At 41.2% G+C, this 22,489-nt stretch overlaps 1 protein-coding gene across 9 annotated transcripts in view; it reads left to right on the top strand.

The window, feature by feature from the left end:
• CREB5 (cAMP responsive element binding protein 5) overlaps positions 1–21,755 on the top strand; it is a 264,799-nt gene extending 243,044 nt beyond the window's left edge. For 8 of the 9 annotated variants that reach the window (XM_083578731.1, XM_083578734.1, XM_083578732.1 and 5 more), the window contains 4 exons: positions 8,409–8,726; positions 15,309–15,536; positions 18,382–18,490; positions 21,394–21,755. In XM_083578731.1, the coding sequence (XP_083434857.1) occupies positions 8,409–8,726; positions 15,309–15,536; positions 18,382–18,490; positions 21,394–21,557 (819 nt within the window). In that variant the 3' untranslated portion in view covers positions 21,558–21,755. Of the gene's footprint in view, positions 1–8,408; positions 8,727–15,308; positions 15,537–18,381; positions 18,495–21,393 lie in introns of all 9 variants that reach the window. The other variant, XM_083578735.1, reaches the window with a different exon arrangement.
• Positions 21,756–22,489: the final 734 nt, after the last annotated feature.

Below are 22,489 nucleotides of genomic sequence, written 5' to 3'. Positions count from 1 at the left end.
GAAAATTGTGTTTCTGAGGAGAAATTTGCACTGCACCATGAAGATTATGTTTTTAAAAACGCAAGTTGCTGTGGAAATGTGAAGAACTGAATTTAAGAGTAGAAAAATGCCAAAAGAGAGAGAACTATAACTGACAATTGCTTCCATCCCTAACTCTGGGTAGGTTTTGAGAAAGATAGACATCAATAGAATTCTACCCCCCAAATGCAGAAAATTCACTTGTCGTCTTCCATAGTAAGACCCCTTTTGCACCAAAATCTGCGATTGGCATGCACTGTCAGAGCAACAGGCCAGAAAACGCTTCCGTTCCTCAATTTTCCTGACACCAGCACAGCTTGACTGCACCTTTAAGCCCTGCGCTGATATGTAGGTGGACTGAGCAAATTAATAAACAGCTCTCTCTGCTGCCAACTGGAGCACCATCAAAACATGGGATAAATTATCTCTCCTGGCTTTAACTACAGGGGGGGAAATAACTAGAAAAGATGCAGTCACCTTAACCCCCTTGTTTGAACCAACCACCACTGAGTCTGCCTCTCCCACAACCTGCCTTCTACACATTGGCAGTCTTCCAAGGAGAAGTAGCTGTACGAGAAGAACTTATTTCATTTGCCCAGGCTGATAGCAGATAAGCCCCTAGACTGTGGTAAGATGCAAGCATTCTGTGGGAAAGGGAGATCATCTGTTCCACCGGCGAGGCGCGTTCAGATCCGAGGTTGCCACAGCTTAAGCCCGCAAGATACTTGTTAAAATGAATGGGGTGTGTGATGTGGTTTGCTAGCTTAATACTGCAGTGTCTGCTTTCTCCAGTGGTATCTCTGCTTAATGCCAAACAGCTTTAGGGCTGCTCTGATAGGGTTTCTCTCACACACACCAGACAAGAAAATGTGAACTGTTCTCTGTGTCTGTATAGCCGTGATCTCCAAATAATAAGCAAAGCTGTTGCAAGTTTTCCGGACAGTGGGTATAGTGACATTGTATACAAAGATCTAAGGAAGTGTCACCTAGAGCTGGGTTTCCCAAACTTGAGTCTTCAGCTCTTTTTGGACTACAACTCCCATCACCCCTAGCTAGCAGGACCAGTGGTCAGGGATGATGGGAGTTGTAGTCTAAAAACAGCTGGAGATCCAGGTTTGGGAAACCTTGACCTAGAGCCACATGTAATACCTGTCCTGACCAATGACTGCAAAAGAGTTGACCTAGGCTCCATCAGCACCTGTACGTACCTGTACAGCACATTTGCAGTTTTCCCCATTCAGTTTTGTTAAATTTGAGCTTGTCCTTCATTCACTGTCTTTGGGCTACTGGCCGTATCCCAGCACTATCCTCCTTTTTTTCGGGATTGTGGTCCCGTTCTTTAGCAGTGAGAAAGGAGGAAAGAAGTAGACTCATTAGGATCCATATGAACTTCACCATTAAGTTCAGTGGCATGCGGCCTACACCAACAAATTATTTTATTTCGTTTTCTTCCCAACATGTTTCAATGGTTGCAAAATCCTCTTATTTTCTTCTTTCCCCTTCACCTTGCATAGTCTGAAAGAGGTGAAGCTACTAAGGGAAGCCTAGCAGCTTTTAAGAAGACGAGGCTTCTAATAAGACAACAAATTGGGTGTTTTTGTAGATATTACCGCTGAAAAACTGTGCCAGCCAGTTAATGGCGTCCATTTTGTTGCTACGAGGTATGCCCATTAAAGAAGGAGACTCTCTGGTCTTTCAGGGTTTACAAGCTTTCACCTCCACTCACAGCACTTAATGACACATTAATTTCCCCCAACGTGAATATGGTTTATGCTTGGACTGGGTGGATGATGCCTACTTGGTAGAATCCTGCCAATTTCGGTCAGAAATTCCACCCACATTGTGTTCATTGCGGACTGAGCAATGCCCCACCCATAGAACCAAATCCTTAACATTGGCTCTCCACTCTGACTCCCATCCCAGCAGTTCAGGTCATTGTTCCAACTGCTGCAAGTCTCAGTGTTGGAGAACAGAAGGGGCACAAGCCTGGGACTAATTACAAAGATTAGCAAATTAGCATTGTCTAAACTAAGACATAGACCTTGATGTGGATTTTTGGAACGGCTGTCCCCCTCTTGAAATCATTAGGCGTTTTCTGTACAGAAAAGAATGCTGTTCCTTACATGTCATCATCATAAACAGCTCTATCCATTTCTGAAATGTCATCGTTAAGTGTCTTCAGTTCTGTTGCTGGATAGAGATGAATTATATTCAGCTTATATTTTTTTAACGAATCTTGAGTGGAATTCTGGTTTACAAAAAGCAGCTTCATCTTGTCTGCCTCTAAAGGGTTTGGTGGTGAAGCATGGGATAAGATTCGTTCCTGTGCTTCTTCTGCATCTCATGACATTCATCTTAAAAGGCAGTGAAATATCAATATAAATGTATTTCTTTATTTACCTATCAAAATGTTCCTTTCCATAGAAAATATCCACATGGTAGCTAGCGCCCATTACATGATTTAATTTTTTTTTTAAAAAAGGCCAAAACGCACAACATGATCCAAATGTCAAAAATCAGCAGCAGTCCATCAAAACATTGGATAATAGTAGTAAATAAATATAAATCTATACCTCCACATACCCAAAGCTTGATGGAATAGCACTGCATTAGCAAGCCACCTAAAAGATTATGGGGGAATGTGAGATGCATGTGCTTCAGTTCGATCCTGTTAGGGCCACCACTGACACAAGGCTTTCACTGTACATAGACTCATAAGAGTTGGAAGAAACCCTGGTGATCATCTAGTCCGACCCCTGTCAGGAATTGTAGCTTGTGTCAGGAATATGTAGCTGTACCTTATGGGGAATCGAACCTGCAGCCCTGGCATTATCAACACCATGTTCTAACCCACTGAGCTAACCGACACCAGTCCATGCGTTTATTATTATTTATTTCATAAAACCCATACACGCCGGTTTGATTGTAGAAAACCTCGAGGAAAATTCACAACCGTATTTTAAAATGTACAAAAGTTAAACTACTAAAAGAGGTTAATTTAAATGTATCAGTAGTTGTCTACCGCCTAGCTTGCCCTTGTAACCTTGCTGCAACATGCAACTGTTTTTGTAATGCAATTTCAAGTTGCTTTGTCGTGGATTATCTAGCTAAAACCTGGGGGCAGAAGATGTTGCCTGGTTTCATTATAATGAGCTATACATGACCTGCCCTAGGACTCCGTGGTAAAGGCTGGGCAATAGATGTCTATAAATACATATATTTATTTAGTTGTGCATGTGAGGAAATATCAGTAGGCTTGGGGGACCCCAAGGTTGATTTAAGTGCAAATCTTTTTCTTTAAAAAAGCAAAACCCTTACATGGAGGACCTCTAAAAACAGTTCAGTGAGGTTTGAGTATGTTCTGTAGCCTGGTCATTGCCGGGGGGGTGGCCAGAAATGTGTGGATGGGAAGCTGAAATGGAGTATCATGGAAAAGGGCATTGCTGCCTAGAACAGTAAAGAAGACGACTTTGTATTGCAGATCCCACTTGAAATATTATGAATTAGAATCTAAGCAGCACTTGGCAATATCTAAGACGTTTTGTCTACATTATTCCAATAATGCTTGCTAATGCACGTAAGATAATTTGATACTGCAGTGCCCATGTTGCGGGTGGTGCAATGTCGCTTTATTTTGCAAAGGCTTCAGTTTTACAAAGGTCTTAAGTGCCTGTTTTTAAAGGCAGGAGAATAAAAATGTTTCCTCAATAGAAGAATAAAAATGTTTCCTCAAATACTTCTCATTCATGGCAAGAGCATGGTGTGTAGTTGTGTGTGTCTGATAAATGTTCTGCAGGGGCTCCGTAACACTCCTGTCAATGGAGCGCTGACCTAAGCATGAAGTTAAAGAGGGGCTGGGCAGTTGCTGTTGTTGCTATGGGAGAAGATGAGGTAGATAGCTGGTCTCTTACCAGAATTTGGATCCAGGGCAGCTGGCCCACCCTCCCATTGGGAAAAGTGAACAAGGAGCTTGTAAAGTACAGAGACCACATACAAATGACCCCTATTGACAGAAACCAGCTGCACGTCAAGCTTCTCCCTGCCTCTCTTGATTTGCAATCTCAAGTAAATAGATGTGGCTGAAGGGTCTGTGGAAAGAAAACAGAATAATGTATTCTACTGAGAATCAAATTCACAGCTTTTATGGTTGTGTGTGTGTGTGTGTGCATTTGGAGCTGGGTGTTCCTTCACACATTAAGGTCTTTTTCATCCCTGACACTTTGGGGAAAGGGGAAGAGAGTTTGGGGAGTGTGCAGTTTATAATGGCAAGTGGTGCAGTTCACCATCAAAGTAGGATCATTTGGACAAACAGTGCGTGGGCACATCTACAGACTAATAGTCACCATTTATAAAAATTCTGGCAAATAGGGGTTTGTGGGAGTTTTATATTTGGGCAGAATAAACACTCTTTAATATAACGTTACTGGACTTTTACCAAAATAGTGGTAGTTATCCAACCCTTTTAATGCCACAGATTTGGCTTTGGAAAAGAATGCCTTGCTTGAAAATGACTTAGATTGGTGTATTTTTCTATATCTTTCCTTGGTGAGTTTCATCAGCTACTACCGCCAGCTATTTTGTGGCTATGATAGAATTTGTGTTCATTTTTTAAAAAATTAGCCTAAACGAAGAGATCCTCCGTTTCAGTCCAGCAAAGACCGTGGGCAGCAGAGCTGGGTGCATTTTTGTTTTGGTAATGGAGGTAAGGATGAATTAGAATTCCTTGATAAGTTGCTTGTTTTGCTTTTTGAGTGGCTGCAGTGCTTCTGTTTTTCAGTACGTTAATTGGGGACAGATAACCTAATTTATGGCGCAGTTGTCCAACGTAAAGATACCAGATCTATAAAACAAGTGGGAGGGTTTTTTTGCTTTGCTTTTTGGCTGAGAGAGTTTTTGGGCATCATCATCATGGCCAGGTTGACCAACCTGTGTGCCCAAATTGGGTTCCCGGTGTAATGGGGAAAAGGTGGGATATTTAAACATGGTAAAACTCAACTAGTCAGTCCTATTGACTTAAATAGAGACAAGCGTAAGTAGGTCGGTCAGTTCTGGATTAGCCAAAAGTAACTCTGTTCCAGGGAGATCACCACCACAGTGCCTAAAGAACCCTTCAGATGGAAAGTAGTTTGTTCATGCTGTGTACTGTGTGAAATACAGTGGTACCTCGGGTTAAGTACTTAATTCATTCCGGAGATCTGTTCTTAACCTGAAACTGTTCTTAACCTGAAGCACCACTTTAGCTAATGGGGCTTCCCGCTGCCGCTGCACTGCCACCGTGCAATTTCTGTTCTCATCCTGAAGCAAAGTTCTTAATCCAAGGTACTATTTCTGGGTTAGCAGAGTCTATAACCTGAAGCGTATGTAACCTGAAGCGTATGTAACCCGAGGTACCACTGTATAGTACATTTTAATACAGGGGGGCAAGAACCTGAAGCCATCCAGATGTTATTGTTAGACTCCCAGCTGCAACCAGCTCCAGCCACCATACCCAAGTCAAGATGATGACATCTGGAGGGCCACAGTTCCTCATCCCTGTTTAAATGGATGAAAACTCAATATTGTATTGCTTGCGTTGGATTCCTGAGTTACACATACTGAGAAACTAGGGTTACTAAAGTATTGGTGTCTGCCACCCTCCATATTTTCTTCTTTATTTGTTGCTGTTGTTTTTCTGAACGTGAGGGGGATGTGCAGCCATCTTGAGTGGGTGAAATGTTCCATTTGGTCTCTTCTCCAACAAAAGCTTTCCTGATCCTGGGCCAATAGCAGCCTTACCTCTTCTGCATCTGCATCTGCACTGCCCCCTGATATCTCCCCTCCATGTCTCTCTTTTGTAAATAACATTAAGTTGCAAGCCCTCTTAAAGAGAAATGTGTGACCATGTTCTACAGATCACTGTGTGAATAAGGGTTGTGTAGCAGTAGCCGAAGTCGAGGAGGAATCTAGGGAAAGTCTCTTTCCCAGAAAATTCCTGACAAGTGGAGAAAAATACGTTTCTCTGAAATAAGTGGTTGTTTGGCAAATGCCGTGCTGTTTTTGGATGGTTATTAGGTGAAAATGTGAGATACGCAAAGCGGATAAGGGGAATCTTGGTGTTGAAAATGAATGCAGGCTTTTGAACTTTGAACAGTACTTTATAGCAGAAGAAGCAGCTAAAGGTTATTTTAAGAATTGAGTTCTGCCTGTGATACTTTATCAACACTTGTATCACATATTTTGTGCTCTGCTGGCTGCAGTCCAGAGGCCTGCCTGCATGTGGTGAATTCTTCACGTTTAAAGTCTGGTATGGAGGAATTCTTTCATCTGATGTGTACGGCAAAACTGAATGAAATGGATATCTGAAATCTGTTGATCGCACGAACTGAAACAAAACAATCCTATTTCTGGAAAGAGATCACGTTATGCCCCTGAACCAAAAGGCATTAGCCGTGTTGAGTTCAAAACAGGAGGTTGGTAGCATTGTTGCCTTTTCATTACTACGGAAATTGATTATTCCACAATAAGTTAAGTGAAATCAGAGCTGCTGCACCCAGATAGGTTGACATATTTCACCTACATTAAAGCTGAAGAAATATCCCTAAGGTAAAAAAAAAAGATGAGGACCGCTTAGACTACAATGTGCATTAATGTTTGGTTGCTCCAGCAAATATTTCAATATTCTCACCATTGTTTTCTCCTTAATGCCAGCAATTAACCTTTTAGTCTGATGGAAACAGTTGCTGTTTTATTTGAGTGTGGCTGATAACTTGTTACATTCCAGGCTCTTAGGTTCCGAAACAGAAAAGCACATCCTATTGTTCAGTCCCTGGCATTGTCAGACAAAAGCCACACCAGACATTTGAAGGAAACTGGATGAGTGATTTGTGCTTCCTTCATCCCTACACTTCCGAACTTTTTCCAAATAGGAGATATGCACGTCGACAGAGACAAACCCCAAAAGGAGAACCTAGAAATACTGGGTTTTTAAACAAATTTCATACGGGAGCATTCCAAATTACCTAATGCATCAGAGGCCATTAAAAACCAATTAAGCAGACAAACAAACAAATCAACACTCAATTTAAAACATGAGGTTTTCATGTAAGCACATTATGCCATTAATGTGTGTGTGTGTGTGTGTGTGTGTGTGTGTGTGTGTGTGTGTGTGTTTCCAATGGAACCTCAGCATAAACAAAGAAGGCAAAAGTAAGAGCACAATATTACTAAAATATAAAAGAAAGAAACCCAGTGGGTTTTCTAAAAAGACTTTTAGCTTTGGATGTGTTGAATCCTTGTTTAAATGGCACTTTGAATATTTTCCTCCTCTTTTTATGAATCAGGTATGTTTGTGTGTAGATGAACAGTGACTTTTTTTATTTAATACCAGGCATAGTTGGTGCATATTTTTATTGTAACCATATACTAATTGATATTTATAGAATAGTGGCATTTTAAGAGCCTTTAAAAAGATTATTGATTTTTATTTAAGTGCTGTTGCGCCTCTGCTGTTTGAATTGTTATTCTAAGACACCTTGAAATAAATAATAGTTTTATTTTAAAGAACGGTATACAAAATATCACAAACAAATACAGCTTTGATCCAGAGATCTAAGGTGTTTCATCTGCAAGCAGAAAGAGCCTTTAACTTACTGAAGGGATATTTCCAACCAAGTAGATTTTGAGAAAAAATGTCTCCAAATCCAGAAAAGTTACTCTGTGAGCACAGCCCTTGAGCAAGTACTTTTTATGACCCACAGTGGTTGATATGCTGAAGGCTGTTATAACCAAGCTCTGTTGTGGTGCTGTAAGGCCCACCATCTGCCCCCAGCCCTCATTTTTACCTCAGCTCACAGTTCCCTGGATTCGAATCTATGTTTACATTGAGGATCCACTGAGCACCCTTTAACAAAACAATTCCTACATCACCATATGGTTGCATTAAATGGCTGTGTTTTAAATGTGAGAATATTGTATTGAATTATATTTTTTAAATTCCATTTTCAGCATCCTATTCTCAAAACACTTGAGGAATAATTTGGTTCCTCAAGGAAAAAAATCAGTTAATTTTTCTATCACTTTTTGAGTTCCTCCACTGCTTTCTGGTGTAATTTTGGTTCTGCTTCCCTCAAGAATATTCACATTTCCCCCTTCAAATGAGATTCTAACAGGGCTACCGAGTGCTTAATTGTGGCTGCATTTTTGTCAGTTAACAAAACCGACAACAGTTGCGACAAATCTTAGCCGCGCATAATCTTTATGGATAATTTTCTTATGATTTGAATTGTTGTATTTTGTCACGTTGCTTTGAGAACTTTATTTTGTAGACAGCGGCCAACAAATGCAAAGAACGAATATGACGTCTCCTCGCCTGTGGACTGACTTTATAAACAAACTTTTTTTTGTTGTTGCAGAGGTTGAAGGCAGCATTGACTCATCATCCTGCAGGGATGTCAAATGGAAATATGAACAGCATGGGCCATATGATGGAGATGATGAGCTCCCGACAGGACCAGACAGCTCACCACCATATGCACACACATCCGCATCAGCACCAGACGCTTCCACCTCATCACCCATATCCACACCAGCATCAGCACCCAGCGCACCACCCTCAGACGCATCACCAGCAGAACCACCCGCACCACCACTCCCACGCTCACCTTCATGCGCACCCAGCGCATCATCAGACCTCGCCACATCCACCCCTGCACACAGGCGGGCAAGCACAGGTAGAACTTCCTCAAAATATATTCTGCAATATAAATTTGGGTTTTAAATCAAATGTTCACATTGTCTATTAATTATTATTATTATTATTATTATTATTATTATTATTATTATTTATACCCCGCCCATCTGGCTGGGTTTCCCCAGCCACTCTGGGCGGCTTCCAACAAAACACTAAAATACAATAACCTGTTAAACATTAAAAGCTTCCCTAAACAGGGCTGCCTTTAGATGTCTTCTACAAGTTTGATAGTTGTTTTTCTCTTTGACATCTGGTGGGAGGGCGTTCCACAGGGCGGATGTCACTACCAAGAAGGCCCTCTGCCTGGTTCCCTGTAACTTGGCTTGATTTTGATTTTCTCTAGCTCTTTCTGTACTCATTGGCAGGGCTGGATTTAGGTTTAATGAGGTCCTAAGCTACTGAAGGTAATGGGAGCCTTTATATGTCCAGCTGTCCTTTGTCAGCAACAAATTGTCACTGTTTATTTGTGTTGAATATATGCTGCATGGTAATTTATGGACCTAATAGGTATCTAAAGCCATTTGCACATGTTGCCGTGCAACCAGTCCATGCAGAATGTAGGCACCCTGTATATAGAAAGGAGCAAACCAGTGATATTTTAGGGAGCAGGCTAGCAGGCGGGGCCCATGACTTACATCATAGGAGCAAAACACTGTTGCTGTATGTAGGTTTTATTTTATTTCTTTTTTATCTTATATTTTGGAAATGTACATCCAGGTTTTTTCCCTTTAATTTTTTTTGGGGGGGGCCCCAAGAAAATGGGGCCCTAAGCTATAGCTTGTTTAGCTCATGTGTAAATCTGGCATTGCTCATTGGCACCTTCACTTTATATCAAGGACTATTTTTTAAAAAAATCTGCATCAAGGATAGACATTGTACTTCAGGAATCTATGCCGAAAACCTAAAGTGGGTTATGTTGGGGTAGAAGTTCAAACACGTTTCTAAATGTAGATATAATTGCTTGCACCATTTGCTACCTTCCAAAGAGCTTGAATCAAATTTTCAGGTTAAAGAAGTCTACAGTTATGAATATATCTCAAGGCAGATCCACACTTTATGCTGCAGGACCCATTTCTGTGAGTTATAGCAGTATTTCCCACAGAGTATTCATGTGTCTGCTGCCATACAGCAGCTCCAGAAGTGTCTGTCGCACGAGGTTTTCAGCTGTTCAAGTGTATTGCTGCAAAATGTCTTGAAATAACTAGCCTTTCACATGTGTTTTGGGGCAACATTTGACCATGTATGTGCCATGGTTTGTTTGTTTTATATACCATAGCAACCTACATGTCATTACTATAAAAATTTTATGGATGTTACGGAGAATCAGTCATATAGGAAAACAACATTTTTATTTTTACCGTTGAGGGGTTTTTTCAATCTCAGTGGGATAAAATCCACCAGGTTAATGCAATACCCAGAGCAAAACTGAAACCAAGCTGAAGATTAAACATTAAAGTTAGATGTGAAACAATTGAGGAAGTTTGCATGAAGTTTTTTTGTCTAGAATGCCATCAAGATTTAAACACAGCAGAGGAGCAAAGCTGATCAAAATTTTTATTTACTTACCTTTCATCCTAAAGTCCCTGGGCAGATTCCAACAATCTAAAACACAACATTAAAAACCATTTAAACCTGCAATCCTTTAAAAAAAAAAGTCTTGGTATCAAAGGTGAAATTATACATTCTGTATATCAGTCAGTTTTATTGTATGTCATCAAAGGCCTTTACAATGAACGACAGAGAATAAAAGAAAAACTTTCATCTAAAATCATATAACGTAACCTGTAGCAGTTAACAATATAAAGGAAATTCACAACATTAAAATTTAAGATTGCAGTGTATTTACATAGCTGGAACGGAGCTTCTTGGCTACCTGGTGTGTAATGTACAGGTGTTTATCTGCTAGGAGTTCAACTATCACTTCCTGTGCGGATCAACCCGGAAGCCAATTAAGAATTGGCGATATAAATTTTCCTCTGGGTGTTGTGTACAGGGGGCAAATCAGCAGATAGTGTGTAATGTCTTCTACCTGAGGAGATGCATGTATACATTTGTGATCCATATGGAGAATTTTCCGGCATCTCCCCTCTAAATACACGGAGGGCATCTGTTGGAATCTTAGTTCTACAAAGGCCCTGCATAGTTGTGGGAAGGTCAGAATCTCAATGTAACGGGACCTTGAGGGATTGGTCTTAATTTGGGGGTACCAAGTAGCGTAACGGACGGCAATGATGGATGCTCTGTCTTGGTTGGCATCCTGATCAAAAATCCAATTTCTAAGATCACGTGGGCTACAAAAAGAAATACACATAAGTTATAGGATAGTGACAAATGGTGCCAAGGTGAAAAGTTGTGGGACTCTAGAATGATAATAAGTAATACCAGAGAAAGAAGAAAGTGAAATCATTAAGAGATGGATCTGAATTTCTCATTGCTTGGAATGCAATGTTTGACCCACTAGATAGAACTTTGAAGGAAGCGTATATACAAGATGGACATTAACTAACAAAAGAAGCAGTCCACAGATAATTGAGATGGACATAGCCAAGTGTCATTTGCGATTTAAAAAATATATACATTGGCCCTTAAGTAGAGACTCTTGTGTATGAAAAGAGATGGTGCTGAAGGAATACTACCAGCTTTGACAGTACTGATCTACACTTTCAGAGAGGAACAATTGAGATGCCTGGAATCAGTTCTTCCATTCCTCAGAAGAGTTGCTCAACAATGCAACACTCAACAGTACTAAGAGTTTGTATATGCAGTCCTGATTTAAGTAAAAACTGTGCATGTGCAGCCCTCAGCTAGATGCAGCGCTTTTCCACCCGCACTGTCAACACTCTTTACACACATGGAACTTGGATCAGGAAAGGCAATCCATTCACAGAGGCCCTCTTGCCATATGCAGATTGCCTTTGCCAGGTTATAGCAGTTATGCGGAAGTTCATCTTGCACCCATGAATTAAATTCCATTTCCGTGGTGTTTAATTCTAGGTGTATGTACTTAGGATTGGTGCCTTGGGAGAATCAGGTACAGTCCTTCAACTGCCTGTTCAGAAATAATTGTTTCCAGACTCCAAGATAATTACACCTTCCTTCTAAACAGATAAAGATTTAATATTTGCACATGGAAGGAGGAAACAACAGATAACGGCTATTGCCAAAACCCACAAAGAGCAGTCTCACGGGCTTTAGTAGAAATTGTTCCATTTCTGTAGGACATGTAAAAGAGATATTTGTTCAAAAAACATTGTGCGTTGCTGCTTGGAGGATGGGTGGAGATTTTAAGATCTATAGGTCAGGTAGTTCCCTAGACAACAGAACAGTTTGAATTCCTCAAGGGAACACAAAAGCAGTGACACTTTTTGAAGAGGGCATTGACTGGGATAAAAGATGGTTTGAGTGAGTAATAAACATAAGGTTATTGCTTTCAAAATCCATCTATAATTCCCCTCAGTATTGGCCTCTTTGGGGGGTCAGACTGCTTCAGCAGACACATTAATCTTATGGTACACTTTACTAATTATTAACCAACTCTTTCTATTGAACCAAATACTTAAGTTTCAAGGTTCATGTCAAAACCAATGCATGATCTGAATTGCTAGGAGCTACGCTCCCCTTTTGCCATAACTTTGATTATTTTATGCCATGCCCCTGTATTAAATTTCAAAGTTTTCAACAGCCCTGCAGAACCTAATGAATTATGGGGTTGCTAAAATGAATGGCTAAAAATATAGCAGTAGGGTTATAAACAATTGGAGAGACATACAGGATCAGGGATCAAGGCAAAGCCCAGCCAATTTAGCAGTTCCCTTTCTGTTCTGCTCTGTGCCGGCTGGCCTAATTCAGATATTTCACACATGTTTGGTTTTAATACTGAAATTTCTTTCAGATGAATTTCCAATCAGAAGAACTTTGAGACAGCAAGGTTGTAATTTCCTGGACATAGCTGGTATTCAGCCCTTGCAAACAGCGTCCGGGTGGAAATCACTGAAATGTCCAGGAAAATCACTAAAAAAATCTCAACAACTTTGGTCCGCCCCCAAAAGGCCAACTCTACATTACCCCTTGTTGCAAATTATACATGGTCAGAAATGTATAACAAAAAAATTATATATGATATTCTGTGTCCCTTTTAATTGATTCTGCCACATTATCTACATAACCAAACACATTCATGTGTTTCAAATGAGTCAGTAGCTCTAAAACCTGCAGTCTATGCACTTCCACAATCCTCTGTCATCACATAAGCACAAACAGTGTCACATTCCTGTCAGCCTTTGGAGCATATACTAAATAATACATCTCTAAGGGCATTGGCATAGCCATGTTGATGCACCCGGAATATGTGTTGGGCATATCTGTAAAGAACTCGTCCATGTGTTGAACGGAACCATGGAGTACATTTACCATGTCAGTGAGCAACACATTATGAGCTGGGGTGTAATGTGGACTGAGATGCAAGAGCTTCCCTTCTGTGGTAAGCTATCAAGTGATTATTTCACATACCCTGAAATTGTCCCAAGAAAGCCGGGACATCCCATTTTTTTTCTCGTGAGAGAACAGCAGCCATTTTGGGCACGGTGATCTTGTGCAATTTTGCACCGCAATTTCTCTCAAGAAAAAAATGCTTTCCTTCCCAGGACCGCGATCTTGTGCCTTGAAAAACACATGTCTGGAGGCTCCGTGCCCCCAAAATGTGCTTTTCAGGAGAGGAATTCCAGCATGAAATCATGCGAGATCACAGCACCCAAAATGGCTACCCTTCTCTTTCATAAAAAATGGGTAGGTGGTTTCCTGGTTTTTGCCTTCAAGGTTTTGGAGGGTATGCTTCCAGCATATGCCAAACTTTGGACAGAACCGTTCTGGCCACATTTTCTGCATGTTGTGTAAGTTGGTCTACCTTTTCCTGCATAAACAGTGAGGTACATGAGCCCTGTTTTTACCAGGGTTTGTCCCACCATGTCATCTAAGACTATTCAGGCAACAGAGGAACAAGAGGCTGAAAAAGAACACATTTTCACTCAAGTAAAACAACATTAAAGGAGTGGAAAGGGCTGTTATGTATAAGAGAACCAGCCTGAGAAGTAGAAACAGAATTTACAGCTTGAATTAAAAAGGGAGAAGGCAGAAAGGCTTGTGCAAAGATGTCCGTGTCCTGTAATGTAAACAACAAACCTTTGATGGCTCAGAAGGTGTTGCTTGTGGCTTTTGATGTTAGACTGACAGTTTAAAAGAGACCTTTGAGGCCTTTACATTTCAGGTGTGTTGCTGTAGAGGCAACATACATATCCCTGCTGGAAGGGGCATCTGGCATTACTCAACATAAACTTCTCAAGCCAAGATGGGGGTGATAGACACTGAGGACCAATTCACAGAATCCAGCAAGAAGGCTAAAATGTGAGATGGATGGCATGGGGCCTGAGTTTGGGCATACAATGGTAATTTCATTATGAAAGTAGTGATTGCCTTACTCATGGTCAAACAACTTGGATTTGCTACGCATGCTGCCATTTGACTTTTACTATTTGGAAGCCAACGAGCAGCTGAAAGTTGCTGTGGTGTCACTGTAAAAATTTTGAGTCTAGGCACATTCACAAACTCAGATGGCAAAAATGTTTGGCGCAGCCTGTGTTAGCAATCCTTCACGACACTCCGGAAGGTTCTGCAGGGATTGCTTACTTGAAAGGATCATGTCGTGCTGGTGCAAAGCTAGGAAGCCGACAAAGCTAGCTCACTGGCCTAGAATTGTCCTCCCTGGTGTAGCACCCATGAACGGGTTGAGATGGAAAGCAATATGAAATGCATCATGTGTCTTATGAGGTGTTCCAGTTCCTCACAGAACTGTCACATTAATGGTTCTGAGAACTTAATTTCTTTTTAGTTCCCATAAACTCATCAGTGAATCACCTCAGTTTCCCCAAGAAAATGGAAAAGGGGGATAATAGGACACCTCTTAATTGCCCACTTGGTTCAAAGCCTGCTTCCATCTTAAGATTTATTTATTTCTCATAAATCCAAAGCACAGCAAATTAATGGGTTGTTACCTCAGGATAGCTATCTGTGTAAACAAGACATGCAGTGCAAAGGAAAATGCACGCCTTTAAATTAGGAACAAAATTAAGGGTCCCAAGGCTCCTTCTGTTTCATGATTAATGCAAGTCACTGGTGTGATTTAGATGTTTCACATTTGAACTGACTGGCTTTTTTAAAAAACTGTTCTTGAAATGAAATGAAACATTTTTTTTAATACGATGGAGCAAAATAAAATAAAATAAAACATCCTCTCTGCTGCAATTCAAAAAGGCCATTTTCCAAAACATCTTCCTGGTCCATGCAGGCTGTTAGTTGAAGAGTAATTTAAGGGCATCTGGTGGAGTCTTTGAACTTCTGCCATTCTCATATCTTGCCAAAATGTCTGTATTCAAAGAACATATCCCGGTCGTATTTTTTTTATTATTACAGTTGATCTTTATTATTATTATTACTATTATTCCACAGTCAGCTATGGTGTCATCCCCTTACTGTCTACTTAATTAAGATCAGTTATGTTTCTCATTAGGTATCAGCAGCAGCCCAACAGATGCAGCCCACACAGACAATACAGCCGCCTCAGCCCACTGGGGGGCGCCGAAGGAGAGTGGTGGACGAAGACCCAGATGAGAGGCGGCGGAAATTTCTGGAACGAAACCGAGCAGCTGCCACACGCTGCAGACAGAAGAGGAAGGTCTGGGTGATGTCACTGGAAAAGAAAGCAGAAGAACTCACCCAGACAAACATGCAACTTCAGGTGCGGACTGCTGCCTAGGACATGGCTAGGACACAGAGAGGCACTGTTTGCATCTTGGGTCACTGCTGCACCAGCAAGACCTTCTTGACTTAAACTGGTGCTGCTACACTTTAGGCTACTAACACAAACACAGAGAATCTGAACAATATCTATCATCTATCTATCTATCATCTCTGTATCTAGGGACGCGGGTGGCGCTGTGGGTTAAACCACAGAGCCTAGAACTTGCTGATCAGAAGGTCGGCGGTTCAAATCCCCACGACGGGGTGAGCTCCCGTTGCTCGGTCCCTGCTCCTGCCAACCTAGCAGTTCGAAAGCACGTCAAAGTGCAAGTAGATAAATAGGTACCGCTCCGGTGGGATAGTAAACCGCGTTTCCATGCACTGCTCTGATTCGCCAGAAGCGGCTTAGTCATGCTGGCCACATGACCCAGAAGCTGTACTCCGGCTCCCTCGGCCAATAAAGCAAGATGAGCGCCGCAACCCCAGAGTCGGCCACGACTGGACCTAATGGTCAGAGGTCCCTTTACCCTTTACCTTTACCTCTGTATCTATCTATCTATCTATCTATCTATCTATCTACACACACACACACACACACACACACACACACATTAACCAAGAAGAGTGTCAAGATTTGGAAGCAGGCTCACATATAAAGACATTCTGAGCAAACAGCATGAAACAACACCTTTTGTTCATTGCATCTTTGTTCAGGTATGGAATGGATGTTTAAAGACAGTAAGTAATAGATGAGTGATGTGCAGAGAGAAAGGAAGCCTTTCTCATCTAGCCTGGGCCTTTCTCCTTCGTACTACCAGACCTCAAAAGGGAACGAATGATCTTCACCCTCCATTTTAAGCACAGAGCCATGGTCTGAAGTGGACTAAACTCTGCACTGATCATTTTTCTCACCGCAAACAGTGACATCTTAAGACAACCTTGTGTACTAATAGCAAATTAATTCGCAGGATGCCAATCCTTATGTAGCCAAAATGGCACCGCCCACATACAAGAGAGGGAATCGGGAAGATTGGGTAAATCCAGAAGGATAAGGGGGAGGGGACTGTAAGGTGGGCAGGGAATACCAAAAGGGTTCAGTGAGGACTGTGCGCAATCAATGGGCACAAAATGGGAAATTCTTGCGTGCAAATCACATCAGAATGAATGCAACTCATTATAAGATGGTAATATGCGAAGGATAATTTCCAGGTGGATTGCAACTTGCCCATAAGAAAAAGGGTTCCCCCTGTCTCTGTTTCTTTGTCTTCTATATGGTCCCAGTTGCACTGTAGGACATTGTAATCTAGACAATGTAATCTACACATTGTAATCAATGTGCTGCAGCTCAATATGAAAGAGGAAAGTTAAAAATTCATAGATTTCCCTTTGTTACAGGATTTCTTACTAATGAAGATGAATTTGATAGTCAGAAATGTTCTGCTGGAGTTGGAATAATTCATTTTATTTTAAAGAAAAAGTGAAGCAGAAAATCTATCTGTTAAATTTATTGACACCAATTGGGATCAGTGCATACCAAATGGCAGTAGTTTGGTGACAAGCCGAACCTTTTATATAATATAAAAACTGGTCGTTTCTACCAAATATGATTTCCTGCTTGCAAAAGCAATGAGTGAATTAAAATTCAATTGTAAGCATGTGTTTAATGCTACATCATATGTCTGCATGTGCAAGCTAGAGACAAGCACGTCCGATTCGCAACAGTCTTTTCTGAATTGGATGAATATAGTCTGTATGGATTACGGGGATGATTTTCGTCACAGCAGTCATTTCCACGCCTTATTTCCATCTCTGATTCATTGCGTCTGACCTTGCTAGCCTAGCCAATACTGCAGAAGAGATAATTTTTCAGGCAAGCCAATAGAGTCATTGTAGTTCTCTTTTTAAAACAGTTACGAGTTTAAGTTTTGATAATATTTTTGCTCCTTGAATGGAAGAACCCCTTCTGTGGGCACAATTCTTCTTCTGTAAACAGAAGCTTCTTCCATTTCCAGAGCAAAACACGAGGCTCCAATCCATTTATTTGTAGCTAAAGTCTTTTGTAATATTGGGCCTCATTTTCAAAGGATATTTGTCGCAATCCTGAGCTGCTTGTATACTGTAATATGCACACAGAGCTGATTCACATGAGAGGGAGAGGAAGGGAGCACTGTGTATACATGAGAGCCCATTTATTTATTCATTTATTTATCTATCTATCATCTATCTATCCATCCATTCATTTATTCATTTACTGTATTTTAGATCTCACCCTTTCCCCGAAGGGGAAATACCCACAACAAACCTGTGAGGTAGGTTAGGCTGAGGGACTGGCCTAAGGTCACACCCAATGAACTTCATGGCCAAGTGAGGATTCAAACCCTGGCCTCTTTAACCACTACACCATGCTACATTTGTCAGAATTGGGTTTTGTTTTTTTTAAAAAAATGGTTACTTCATTGTCAATCCACTGCTAAATATATACAATTTAATTTAATGGTTTTTTTTAAATGGACACAGAGCAGCAGTCTGATGCTGGGATCCTAAAGCACGATCCTAATGAACAGTAGAGCTGCCTCATTTGCTGTGGTTGTCGTGCTCTAGAGCAATAATCCTATTAAGACTGGTTTTAAAAAATAAAATGAGATGGCAGATACACAGTAGACTTTAAGGCACATGGCAGGATATGGATTTCGTCCTAGTATATCTACAATGAAAAAATAATTGCATGGAGATTCAAACTGTATGCAAGCCTACTATATTTATGACAATGAAAAGCATGCAAAGTTGTCTCCTCTTAAGATGTATACATTTGTTAAAGTAAAAAATCTCTTCTCTCCTTCCAGAATGAGGTTTCCATGTTGAAAAACGAGGTAGCACAGCTGAAACAGTTATTGTTAACACACAAAGACTGTCCAATAACAGCCATGCAGAAAGAATCGCAAGGATACCTAAGTAAGTAGGTAACATATTTATATTATCATAGGTTAAGTACTAATGATGCGCTTCTCTTTTGACCTAACCTCTCAATTTCTAAACAGTCTCCTTCAACCATCTTTAGGAATGGCATAAAGTTAGCATGGAGGAAAAGCACCTGCGGTGAAGCATGCTAGCAACCAAAGCTTAAAATGGCCTGGTTTGCACGCAATGTTAAATGGGAGCAACAAGCAACAAACCACAGTTTGTAATTACATGCAAACTCGAGCCCGTGTATTGCTATAAAGCCAAACCATCAAAGTGAAATATGAACTATGGTTTAACATTATGTGCAAGCTGGACCAGTTCAGACTTAGAGAAGCCTCAGTACTAAAATATACATGGTAGGGGCATGTCAAAGGCCTCAGAATGTCCAGTAATGCCTAGCCCTGTTGTTCTTATTCTGGGCATTGCACCTTCCATATACAATCCTATATCTATACCTATTCAGAAGTAAGCCCCAATGCACTTGGGAGTAAGTTACATGGGGCTTACTCCCAGGAGTGGGTCTAGGATTACAGTCTAAACCATACATTTACTGTTATTTATTTAATTGCTTTCTTGTTTGATCTACTGGCTGTCACTGAGTTCAAGTCTTCAAAGGCAGGGTATAATTTAGAATGATAAATACAATAAAAATGCCATATAGGACATTAAAAGTACAGGAACAGCTAGAGATGCAAGAAAAAAATATTTTGAGACTTGGGGGGGGGAGCATCAAAGATGGTGCCAATTTACATGGCAAAGCTGTACCACTTCAGGCTGCAGCGGACGGCTCACATAGTTGGAACAGCCCTCCAAAAATGAAAGAGAAAAGCCAGGACCACATAGAAAATCACCTCAAACGCTTCTTGCTTCTTGCATGGTTTTATTATTTTCTTTGCTTCTCTGTATGCAAGCCCTTACCTGGAGTGGTACTGCTTGGAAGTAAAACATAGCCTCAGTTGTGCACCTAGCAATATGAATTATGAGCGGAACAAACCTGTGTTTGCAAACGTTTTAATTGACCACTGTAGATTAGTCCACTGATGAGGTGCTAGTGGACAGAGTTTTGTGTACCACACAACTTTGCCCTTTGTGGAAGTAAGATTCAGCTGCTGACTGGACTGGGGAGGGAATTATGAGCGCAACAAACCTGTGTTTGCAAACATGGATGTCATACTGGTATACTTATTTGAGAGCTCAGCTGAGCTGTGCTGCCAGTTGGGTGTGTATATGGCGGCAAACCTAGGTTTGTTGCTATATGAGGCGCCCCTCAGTTGTAGTTTAGTGCAAATAAGGTCGGAATAAAGCCCTAAACATGTCAGGCCCCCAAATACCTGAAAGAGCACTTCCTTCCTTACAGCAGCTCTCAGGTGCTAAGATTGGTGAAAAGAGCCCTCTTGGTTATTCCACTGCCCTCCTAAGCAATGGCGATGGTGGCCTGAGAGGGGGCATTCTCTGTGGCGGCCCCTAAGTTGTGGAACTCCCCACTGAGGTGTGTCTGGCACCTTCATTGTACAGATTTGGGTGAATGCTGAGGAGACACCTGTTCGCCTTGGCTTTTGGTACCCAAGACATATATTTTTAGGACCCACCTTATTATTGTAATTTGAAGTTGTTCTTAACATTGAGAATTGTTGTGTTTTAATATTTTTGCTGTGTTTTAATTGTTGGGACCTTCGTGGGAAGGGCAGGTAATAAACTGTAATAATGCTGCTGCTACTACTCAGCCGCCCTGAGCCCGGCCTTGGCTGGGGAGGGTGGGGTATAAATAAAAATTATTATTATTATTATTATTATTATTATTATTATTATTACTACTACTACTACTACTACTCCTCGGGGCTGCTCCAACTCATTACTTCTCTTCATCTGGGGAGTAAGGATCTCTTTTACTTCCCCAGAGACAGCAGCATCCATAAATTCCTAGGGCCAGAGAAGACTCCAGAACCAGCCCTACCATTAGGCAAAATGAAGCAGCCACGTCAGGCAGCAAATGCCAGAAGTCAGGCAGACACGGGCTGGATCTACACTGATCTGGAAAACGCTATTGAGAAGCGGAGAAAAGCTCTCAATGCAATTTTACATTGATGACAGATCACTGCTCTACAGCTCCCTCTGGTGTCACATTTTATAATGCATTTTTAACGTTTTAATTGACCACTGTAGATTAGTCCACTGATGAGGTGCTAGTGGACAGAGTTTTGTGTACCACACAACTTTGCCCTTTGTGGAAGTAAGATTCAGCTGCTGAGTGGACTGGGGAGGGAATGCCATATTGTCCTTCCGCCCAGGGAGCAGTGCCTTCCTACAATACTCATACTTCCAGATTCCCATGTATCTTTGGAGGTTCAAGGAATCTGGGAATAGCACTGCCTTCCTTTCCCAGCTTCACCTCGTTCAGAGCCCCATTAAAGTGCTTGGAAAGGAGACAAGGCAGCCTGGAGAGGAGAGGCCACGTACTCAGTATTTTGCTGGAGCAGCTCTGACTTCATGAAGATGATACGTCAGTACATGCAAGTAACACGGTGGTGATTTACTGTGGACACTGAGGTGTCATTATACAATCCTACTGTTGTCTACTTGGAAGCAAGTCCCAGTGAGTTCAGTGGGTCTTACTCCTACCTGAGTGAGTGAGTAGAGGATTGCAGCCTCAAAATGCTTACGGCTTAAGACAGATATGTACTTTCTAATCATAAACATAATAATAATATGTCCTAATCTGAATATCTGGGTTCTGGATTTCCTCTCGTTGTGTGTTTTGTGGCATTTACACTCTGCTGCCTGTTTAGCAGCATTGTAATATTCTGCAAAAAGTGGGGCAAATGGAAGGGTAGTGGAGGAGAAAGTGAGGTTCCTCTACCCATGTCGACTTGAGCCTTCATTTGTTCCTTCCTCAGGTCCTGAAAGCAGTCCTCCTTCAAGTCCAGTCCCTGCCTGCTCCCAGCAACAAGTCATCCAGCATAACACCATCACAACTTCATCAACGGTCAGCGACGTCGTCGGAAGCTCAACCCTCAGTCAGCTCACAAGCCACAGAACAGATATGAATCCGATCCTTTAAAACCTATCGGTCAGGAACTGCTATGAAAAAGTGATAGGAAAATATCAGATTTCCTTTCTGGTTTAAAGGCATTTTTTCTCTCTCAAAGTTATCTCAGATCTGGAGGACTCTTCAGACCCCAAAAGACTATGAGTTCCAATTTTATAGTTTATAAAATGTCTTTTATACTTAGTAATAATAAAGGGAGTTATGCAATGACTATGCTATCAGCTTGGGAAATGCGTTGGTGCTTTCTCCGGTTTTTCTGGTACCAGTTGTTTGTTTGTATTCTTTGTTTGTTTGTTACGTTTAAACCAAACTGTTCCTGTACATAATGATGTTCCTTCTCACCACTGCAAGTTGTTACAGCGGAAACGTGTTAAAGGGCCACTTATTAGCCAAAACAAGGCTTGAGAAGCATTAAGCAGCCACACACTGGCAACTAGGCATAATTGGACTATAAATACACGAAGAAGCCTGGTTGACAGCATAATTCCTTTCTTTCCTTCTTTCTTTCTTTCTTTCTTTCTTTCTTTCTTTCTTTCTTTCTTTCTTTCCTTCCTTCCTTCTTTCTTTCTTTCTTTCTTTCTTTCCTATAGCACCAGGCTCTAAAACACATCCGTAGCCTTGCATATCTATTTTGTTTTGAAAAATGTTTCCATACTTTACATAGTTATCCGCTCAAAAAAGCAAATTATGGCAATGCACCCAACTGGTCCTGCTCTCCATCTCATCTCCCTTTGTCCAAGCTGTTTATCATCTTCTCCATGCATAGAATTTCACTTTTCAGTGTGTTGTGGCACCAAGTTTCAATTCTACAGAATGTTTGGCTCCCCCACCCCCCGCCTTTCCTTTTATTTTGGTAATTCTGGTTTCCTTAGCCTGCTTGTTTCCGGATGAATGTTTGAAAACATGCAGGTGGTCTATGTAATGCTCCAAGGGGTAGAAATCTT

This window comes from Podarcis filfolensis (genome assembly GCF_964270895.1).
Source record: "Podarcis filfolensis genome assembly, chromosome: 12".
Taxonomy (NCBI): Eukaryota; Metazoa; Chordata; class Lepidosauria; order Squamata; family Lacertidae; genus Podarcis; species Podarcis filfolensis.
Note: the sequence above shows the minus strand (reverse complement) of the source record. Positions and strands in the feature narration are given on the sequence as shown.